General features: G+C 38.4%; 2 protein-coding genes across 2 annotated transcripts; both read right to left on the bottom strand.

Moving 5' to 3' along the window:
* Positions 1-328: 328 nt before the first annotated feature.
* On the bottom strand, positions 329-1,844 carry LOC308087000 (serine protease 57-like; the record flags this gene model as incomplete). The annotated part of the gene is made up of 2 exons (XM_080430640.1): positions 329-885; positions 1,539-1,844. The coding sequence occupies 2 exons, from the start codon at positions 1,842-1,844 to the stop codon at positions 727-729; spliced, it is 465 nt and encodes a 154-aa protein (XP_080286766.1). The 3' UTR covers positions 329-726.
* Positions 1,845-3,899: 2,055 nt separating this feature from the next.
* LOC308087766 (mast cell protease 1A-like) lies at positions 3,900-8,891 on the bottom strand. The gene is made up of 5 exons (XM_080431920.1): positions 8,752-8,891; positions 7,962-8,121; positions 7,044-7,179; positions 6,047-6,301; positions 3,900-5,382 (listed from the first exon to the last, which is right to left on the bottom strand). Exons 1-5 carry the CDS (start codon positions 8,792-8,794, stop codon positions 5,224-5,226), a joined length of 753 nt encoding a protein of 250 aa, XP_080288046.1. The 5' UTR covers positions 8,795-8,891; the 3' UTR covers positions 3,900-5,223.
* Between the last annotated feature and the right edge of the window lie 838 nt (positions 8,892-9,729).

The raw sequence follows: 9,729 nt of genomic DNA, 5'->3' as shown, positions 1-9,729 counted from the left end.
CAAAGTTGTTAACCTGTAACCTGTGTAGCATGCCGTTTAATATGTAACCTGTGTAGCAGGCAGTTTAACATGTAACCTGTGTACAGTTTAACATGTAACCTGTGTAGCATGCAGTTTAACATGTAACCTGTGTAGCATACAGTTTAACATGTAACCTGTGTAGCAGGTAGTTTAACATGTAACCTGTGTAGCATACAGTTTAACATAACCTGTGTAGCATGCAGTTTAACATGTAACCTGTGTAGCATGCAGTTAACATGTAACCTGTGTAGCATACAGTTTAGCATGTAACCTGTGTAGCATGCAGTTTCACCTGTAACCTGGTTCGTAAAGTAATTTCTCTATAACATTGTGTCATCATAGAATCGTCTCATATAAGAATTGGGGTCAAAAAATAAACAAACTGTCTTGGCGAAATTGTCAGGGAGGAGGCTCTGTATTGTTTATGATAGCCAGTCACTCATATTTGATACAGTCTGTTATTGGCGAAAATGTAACTAATTCGGCGGAAGTAACATTAGCGTTTTTTCACCGTCAGTTGATGCTTCATATCTATAAGAGTAAAATCGCTGGGATCATTTGTTTATTTTTGGAACACAGTTCTTATTTGACGCGATATTAAACACATCTATGGGAATTCAGAACGGGGGGGATAAACTGCAACCCAGGTAGTAGGATGTGTAAATTACGTCAGACTTCGGTGCTCTATTATCTTAGTTATGCGAGTCACAATGGATTGTTACTGAACACCTCCTCAACCCATGCCCTGTAGGCGGCTGAGCGCATGTAGACATCAGGTCTACGGGGGTCAGCACACCGCCTCCCAGAGAAGGAGACCACGCCTGCTGAAGTTCCGTTACACACCAAGGGGCCACCAGAATCCCCCTGTAGAACAGATAACATACAGGTTAGATACACTTTATTTAGGTGTACTAGTAATTTGATCGATTGATTGATTGAATAGCACTGTCTTGGCCCATCAGTGAATAAACACAGACATGTCAGCAACCCTTGTAGTCACATGTTGGTTTTGGGTGATAGACTGGCAGTACTCATATTTCCAATACTGTAAAAGTACAAAGTATAGGCATCAAATACTTAAAGTACCTAAGTAAAAGCACTCATTAAGTTATCATATTTTTTTTTAAATAGCAGATCTACAAGCTCACAACGCGTCATAATGCACAGCAGTGTGAGCTTGTAGATCGGCTATTTTCAAAAAGTCAATGTTTAAATAGGGCTGAAGTGGTTAGCGTATGTTTTGTATAATAATAATCAAAATCTACAAAGTAACTGATAACTAAAGTTTTCAAATAATTGCAGTCGAGTAAAAGTACAATATTTGTCTCTGAAGTGGAGTAGAAGTAAAAGTAGGCCTATTGCAAATTGGAAATACTCCAGTAAAGTAAAAGTACCTCAAAATTGTACTTAAGTCCAGTACTCGAGTAAATGTACTTAGTTACTTTCCACCACTGTAGACTGAGGTATAGATGATACTATTAATAGCTGGGTAATAACAATTCAGTTTGTGGTCATACCGAGCAGAAGCCTTGGGTGCCAACAGGTCCTGTGGCACAAACCATCTCCGCGGTGATGGCAACATTCCTCCATCTACGACGGCACACTCGCTTTGACAGGATGTCTGCTTCGACCTCTTGTAGTTTGTCAGGGAAGGTGTTGTTGTCCCCTGTGTCACCCCAGCCAGCTGTGCTGCACACATCGGAGGGTCTTGGCCCTTGTTGTAACAGAGGGATCAGCTGTACCGCACTGGTCAGGTTGGCTCGGGCATCCAGCTGAGAGACAAGAGTTTTAACCCATTTAGACCGGGAAAGAATCTGTGTCATTTTTAGATTTCTTTGGCTATACAAAAATAGCAGATATACAAGCTTGTAGATCTGCAAAAAAAAATAAAAAATCTTGAACATTTGTGCAAATATTTGAATATACATATTTTTTGAAAGCGAATATTTTTTACTCAAATCTTTGCTTCTGGGGGTCCCTGGAACAACATATTTTGAGATGGCGGCCAAATAAATTTTTTTGGGGGGGATCCTTGACATGAAAAAGTTTGAGAACCACTGATATAGAAACATGTTTTTCAAAAAAGGAAAAGGACCCCCTAGCTGATAGAGAGATGAAGAAGGACCCCGGCCCATACTGTGTATTCTTATTTTTTAGAATGCTTTCCATTCTGTCATACAGAAACGTGAACGGCGTGTGCATTGCACATACATGGGCAACTGGCTAATATCGGAATACTGATATATTATTGATTTCAGCTGTTACAATTCATGACCCGCTTTAATTACTTTAGTCTATTAGTAGCTTAATGACTAGTATTACAATTCTAATTATCTTTTTTATGTCCAATGTATTTGTATTTAAGTTCATAAAGTTAACATAAGTATAACTACATGCATTTGAAATTAAATAAAAATGTTACTTTTCAGGATTCCAATTCAAAAATAGCACAACAAAATCTGATTTCCAATTCAAAAATAGCAGATCTACAAGCTCAAAACGTGTCGCACTGCGACACGTTTTGAGCTTGTAGATCTGCTATTTTTGCTACTTTTGTGTGACATAGAAGGCCCGACAGTATATGCAATGTGGCCGTCTGGAGTGAGTGTGGAAATATAGTGGCCCTCTCCATGATCAAAGTTGTTAACCTGTAACCTGTGTAGCATGCAGTTTAATATGTAACCTGTGTAGCAGGCAGTTTAACATGTAACCTGTGTACAGTTTAACATGTAACCTGTGCAGCATGCAGTTTAACATGTAACCTGTGTAGCATACAGTTTAACATAACCTGTGTAGCAGGCAGTTTAACATGTAACCTGTGTAGCATGCAGTTTAACATGTAACCTGTGTAGCATGCTGTTAACATGTAACCTGTGTAGCATACAGTTTAGCATGTAACCTGTGTAGCATGCAGTTTCACCTGTAACCTGTGTACAGGGACGTGCTGGGCCCCTAATTCAGCCTGGGAATCTCAGATAGAGAGGCCCGGATTTTTTTTAAACGGCCGGCCGTCCGGTTCTTAATTTCGTCCGTTTTTTTTTAACGGCCGGCCTGGTCGGCCTGGAATGGAGAGGCCTTTCTGGAATTGTCCCAAATTTCCCAGTGGCCAGCACGTCCCTGCTTTGTGGTGTGATGTGGCTATTAAAAGCTACACTAAAGGCTCTACAAAAGAACAAACAGCATATATTTAAACTATATTTCAGCATTTTCCATTCCATACACACAGTGGTGGAAAAAGTACCCGAAGGCCACATTTGAGTAAAAGTTGAGATATCTTACTAGAAGATGGCTCTGGTACAAGTGAAAGTGGAATTAGAATATCACTTGAGTAAAAATCTTTAAGTAACTTTACTGGACTTAAAAATCGGAATTAAGTTTATTCTGTATACATCGGATGGTCTTGGCCCTTGTTGTAACAGAGGGATCACCTGTACCGCACTGGTCAGCTTGGCTCGGACATATTATATAACATATTATATAACATTTATATATATATGACATATTATAGAAATATAAATTGAAATTGCTGCAAGCTCTGGAAGATGTACTCAGCCCTCTGAAAGTGTATAAATGATGTTGCTTTACTCAGTTTTGTATTGCATTAGGAGCCATACATTTGTTCAAGTAAAGGTTTTTGTACAGATTAAAAAGAATAGCATCTTCAGTAATAATCCACACATATTGTGAACACATTGCTTAGGCAATTATGATGACAAAATTGCACTCTTCTTTTTCTGTATGTGATTGTGCAAACGTTTGTTCTTGAGAAAGGGATGTGTTATCGTTTCCCTTAGCAGAATGCTGTCTCATATGTGTTGTGACCACAAGTTAGATTTTCTCAGCTATGTGATGTGGGAATCAAAAGAAACACATTAGGCTCTGCAAATAACAAACACTTAGATTTAAACAGTATACTTATCAGGAAACATCATCATGTTTTGATTGTGTATTTAAACAACTTAAGGTGTTCACCTCTACCAAAACAAAACACAACGACCTAACATCCATCCTCAAGCACATAACTAGCTACTGCATAGCAACTGTATCGCCACCTACTGGATGTGTCCAACCGCATTTACAAGTTTAATAAAGAAACCACATTCATTAAGCATTATTGGAAGAGAGACATATAAAGGTGAGTGGTAAGAAAAAGAAAAAACAAGAATTTCACCCTCTTCTTACACTTGTAAAACTGTGATGTGGCAATAACGTTGATTCATGATTTTTCTCTCATATGTGTGTGCGACAGACTGGTGGTAGGCCTACAGATGATCTTGAATCAAAGTTTCAATTACCAAACTGCTTACCTACTTTGGTAGTTGCCACAAGGAAACAAGAAGGTATGGTAGTTACTAGTTAGCCACAAGGCTCTCTCCCTATTGGGGATAGGCCCTATTTATTCAAATACATGAAGGTTGGGCACCAAAACATTGTGGGCAGGCACTTGCTAAATCTGGGCACCTAAGTAGAGTGGGCACTTGGTAAATTTGAGCATCAATCCAGAGTGGGCACTTCTCACTGGTTTACCATTTAATCCTGTTGCATTGATTTAGCTCATTGCACAACAGGTGTCTAATTATTTTGGGCCAGATGTGACTGCTTAAATCAGCCCTGGACTACAAGGTCAAAGTCTTCATTGAGGCCAGAGCTACAGTATAGGCTATATACGGTAAGCTAATTCAAACAATGCATCCGATATAATTTTGTGTGGAAATATTTGTCATCAATATTCTATGAGCAAATTGCTCTGAAAGTGTAGGCCGTGTACAGAAGTCCTGACGTCACTCGTTCATCCCTTGGTTCGTAAAGTAATTTCTCTATAACATTGTGTCATCATAGAATCGTCTCATATAAGAATTGGGGTCAAAAAATAAACAAACTGTCTTGGCGAAATTGTCAGGGAGGAGGCTCTGTATTGTTTATGATAGCCAGTCACTCATATTTGATACAGTCTGTTATTGGCGAAAATGTAACTAATTCGGCGGAAGTAACATTAGCGTTTTTTCACCGTCAGTTGATGCTTCATATCTATAAGAGTAAAATCGCTGGGATCATTTGTTTATTTTTGGAACACAGTTCTTATTTGACGCGATATTAAACACATCTATGGGAATTCAGAACGGGGGGGATAAACTGCAACCCAGGTAGTAGGATGTGTAAATTACGTCAGACTTCGGTGCTCTATTATCTTAGTTATGCGAGTCACAATGGATTGTTACTGAACACCTCCTCAACCCATGCCCTGTAGGCGGCTGAGCGCATGTAGACATCAGGTCTACGGGGGTCAGCACACCGCCTCCCAGAGAAGGAGACCACGCCTGCTGAAGTTCCGTTACACACCAAGGGGCCACCAGAATCCCCCTGTAGAACAGATAACATACAGGTTAGATACACTTTATTTAGGTGTACTAGTAATTTGATCGATTGATTGATTGAATAGCACTGTCTTGGCCCATCAGTGAATAAACACAGACATGTCAGCAACCCTTGTAGTCACATGTTGGTTTGGGTGATAGACTGGCAGTGGTTGAAAAAGTACTCATATTTCCAATACTGTAAAAGTACAAAGTATAGGCATCAAATACTTAAAGTACCTAAGTAAAAGCACTCATTAAGTTATCATATTTTTTTTTAAATAGCAGATCTACAAGCTCACAACGCGTCATAATGCACAGCAGTGTGAGCTTGTAGATCGGCTATTTTCAAAAAGTCAATGTTTAAATAGGGCTGAAGTGGTTAGCGTATGTTTTGTATAATAATAATCAAAATCTACAAAGTAACTGATAACTAAAGTTTTCAAATAATTGCAGTCGAGTAAAAGTACAATATTTGTCTCTGAAGTGGAGTAGAAGTAAAAGTAGGCCTATTGCAAATTGGAAATACTCCAGTAAAGTAAAAGTACCTCAAAATTGTACTTAAGTCCAGTACTCGAGTAAATGTACTTAGTTACTTTCCACCACTGTAGACTGAGGTATAGATGATACTATTAATAGCTGGGTAATAACAATTCAGTTTGTGGTCATACCGAGCAGAAGCCTTGGGTGCCAACAGGTCCTGTGGCACAAACCATCTCCGCGGTGATGGCAACATTCCTCCATCTACGACGGCACACTCGCTTTGACAGGATGTCTGCTTCGACCTCTTGTAGTTTGTCAGGGAAGGTGTTGTTGTCCCCTGTGTCACCCCAGCCAGCTGTGCTGCACACATCGGAGGGTCTTGGCCCTTGTTGTAACAGAGGGATCAGCTGTACCGCACTGGTCAGGTTGGCTCGGGCATCCAGCTGAGAGACAAGAGTTTTAACCCATTTAGACCGGGAAAGAATCTGTGTCATTTTTAGATTTCTTTGGCTATACAAAAATAGCAGATATACAAGCTTGTAGATCTGCAAAAAAAAATAAAAAATCTTGAACATTTGTGCAAATATTTGAATATACATATTTTTTGAAAGCGAATATTTTTTACTCAAATCTTTGCTTCTGGGGGTCCCTGGAACAACATATTTTGAGATGGCGGCCAAATACATTTTTTTGGGGGGGATCCTTGACATGAAAAAGTTTGAGAACCACTGATATAGAAACATGTTTTTCAAAAAACTGTTAGGATTTAGAAGACATTTGTAGAATCCCCAGAAGCAAAGTTTGAGTTAAAAATGTTCGCTTTAAAAAACGTATATATTCAAAGATTTTCACAAATGTTCAAGAATTTTCAAAAATAGTGCGCCGAGTGCCGCGCTACGAGCTTGTAGATCTGCTATTTTTGAATAGCCTAAATAAATCTTAAAATGACAGGCAGATCCGTTCCCTTAATGGGTTAATGACGAAATTAATTTGGTTCATTCCAAAATAAGATAAAATATGACACATTTTTACCACTTTTCACCCAACCTATTCATGTCATTATAGATGGGGAAAATAAATACATTCAAAGAATGCAAAAAATAAATAGAAAAGGTCATTTTAGGTCTCTATCTACACTAAAAACCTTCAGTATATCCTCAGATATATAACCTCAGATATCCTTACCTTAAGAAGCATGACATCATTTTGCAATTCCAGATCATTGTACTGGGGATGTTGAATCTGTCGGCTGACATTGAATGATTGTTTTGTTGTCTCATTAGCTGACAGGGAGTGGGCTCCAAGAACAACTTCGACTCGACTGGAAATCAAAACAGGAATACGGTAAGAAAATCTTTAAATTCTACCGTGTGCTATATGCTTATCTTCTACATTTATTATCACTTTTAACCTCAGAGTCATTCAGCGACAGTGTTGAGGAGATTGCTACTTGTTAACAGCTTTAGTCTATGAACAGTGGTGGAAAGTAAGTACATTTACTCAAGTACTGTAGGCTACTGTACTTAAGTACAATTTTTAGGTACTTTTACTTCTACCGGAGTATTTTTGATTTTCAATACTTTGACTTCTACTCCACCATATCCCAGAGGCAAATATTGTAGGCCTACTTTTTACTCCACCACAATTATTTGAAAACATTAGTTACTAGTTACTTTGTAGATTTCAATTATTATTACAAAACATACATTAACCACTTCAAACCTATTTAAACTTTGCCTATTTGAAAATAGCCGATCTACAAGCTCAAAACGCATTGTGAAGATTCTAATACAAATATACACATGATTCCTTGTGAAACAGGACATTCTGCGTAATGAGTACTTTAACTTTTGGTACGTTAAGTATGTTTTGATGCCAATTATTTTGTACTTGTACAAAGTAAATTTTAAATACCAGACTTTTTACTTGTACAACAGAGTGTTTCTACATTGCAGTATTGATACCTTTACTCAAGTAAAAATGTAACTTTTCCCACCACTGCCTATATGAATATCATCTTGATTTATTCCACGAACTGTGTGGCGTTTTGTAGTTTAGTAAGAAAACACACAGGGAGAGATAAGTGTTGAATGAAGGTCTCACCCAGGTGCCCTACAGTGGGCTGCTGTGAGCACAAAGTCCTCCCTCACCAGCACCCCCCCACAGAAGTGTCTTCCTCTCAGCTGCAACGAGGCCATGTAGGGGCGAGAGTTGGGGGCAGCCTCTCTGCCTCCAACAATACCCACCTTGTAGCCATGGGCTCCTGCAGGGAACAGAGAAAATGTATGCTTGAGTATTTGCTCTGTATACAGTACCTACTGCAGAATCAGAATCAGAATCAGGTTTATTGCCACATCACAGGTTTACAAGGTAAGAAGTGGGTGAAATTCGCTTTCGTACATCGTTCCCATCGCAACGTTATTTCCATAGAAATAAGAGGGTGAGGAAGAAGAGGGGGGGGAGGGGGGGGCAAGTGGAAAGGGAGATCAAGCAAGAGAACAACAAAAAAGCCAAACAAGTTATCTACATATTTACACTAGTACCCGAGATAGAAATATGACGAAGGTGCCTGAGCATAGCAGCAATGTATACTGTGCATGATATACTTGTCATGTCATTTTTTGTTATTACTATTGTTATTATTATTATTATTTTTCATTTATTCTTTCTCCTTTTTTATGTAAAATAACTGAGGGTATGATGAAATGATGAATTGAGAGAACAAAAAGACAAAGAGAGAGGAAAAGTGGTTAACTTGTATTTGTGCTGGTGGGGAAGGCATGGGGCAACGAAATATTTTTAACGTTGAAAATCAAATAAAAAGATATAAAAAATAAAAATAAAAACATGAATAAATGAGGTTTTTTTTAATTAATTCTGAAGAGTTCCTTACCATTTAGGGTGATGAGGAGGAGCAGGGCAAAGCTGATTGCCATGGTCTTTGGTCGAATGATGTCTGAGTTGTGTTGAAGGAAAATATATAATATCCATGGTTCCTCATTACTTACTCTTCCTCATTACTTCTCTTCATTTGGAAACATGCGGTTCATTTAGTTGCTACACGAAACCGTGATGAAAGAAGCGCGTTTTGAAACTCATGGTTTTAGGGTTTCAAAATAAGCTGAAATATCTGCATGTTTAAAAAATTACATTAACTGGAAGCTCTGGAAGACGTACTCAGCCTTCTGAAAATGTAGACATTATGTTTTGTTTTTACAAATTTTTGTTATGTATTAAGAGCCATACATTTGTTCAACAAAAGTAAAAGTTTTTGGAAGGATTAAAACATTTGAATAGAATTTCTTCAGGAATCAACCACACCCCAGAAACGTTCAACATTTAAACCACTTCAGCCTGGGTTGTGTGAAGACATGCTTTGAGCAATTTTGTGATGTTGAAATCTCACTCGTCGTCTTTCTCTACATGGTTGTGCATATCGTCTCTGTCAAGTGGAAACCTCACTATGTCCAAAACTGTTACTTTTCAGGATTCAAATTCAAAAACAGCGAAAGTAGCAGAACTACAAGCTCAAAACGCGGCCTGTTTCAAGCTTGCAGATCTGCTACTTTTGATACCTTTGTGGGACGCTGTAGTATAATCAAGTAGGGCATTCATTTACAAACAAAACAGCAATAATATACGATTGTACTTGAGGAAAGGATCTGGAATTGTTTCACAAATTCACACAACTGATTGCTGTCTCATTTATCAGGTGCACTGTAACAACGAGTTAGATTTCTTTCAGCTATGTGTGATGTGGCTATTAAAAGCTTATATTAAGTTATATTTCAGCATTTTCCATTCCATACACACAGTGGTGGAAAAAGTACCCGAAGGCCACATTTGAGTAAAAGTTGAGATATCTTACTAG

The sequence above is a fragment of the Gymnoscopelus braueri genome (genome assembly GCF_963280865.1).
Source record: "Gymnoscopelus braueri genome assembly, chromosome: 6".
In the NCBI taxonomy this organism is placed as follows: domain Eukaryota; kingdom Metazoa; phylum Chordata; class Actinopteri; order Myctophiformes; family Myctophidae; genus Gymnoscopelus; species Gymnoscopelus braueri.
The sequence above is the reverse complement of the archived record's forward strand: the minus strand, read 5'-3'. Positions and strand labels throughout refer to the sequence as shown.

What these genes read in the sequence shown, in the direction of transcription:
- LOC308087766 (XM_080431920.1), bottom strand. Translation starts at nt 8,794, where the DNA reads ATGGCAATCAGCTTTGCCCTGCTCCTCCTCATCACCCTAAATG. An exon ending in GCCCACTGTAGGGCACCTGG is followed by an intron (nt 7,180 to 7,961) that starts GTGAGACCTTCA and finishes TTTGATTTCCAG; the next exon opens with TCGAGTCGAAGTTGTTCTTG. An exon ending in ATGATGTCATGCTTCTTAAG is followed by an intron (nt 6,302 to 7,043) that starts GTAAGGATATCT and finishes CTTGTCTCTCAG; the next exon opens with CTGGATGCCCGAGCCAACCT.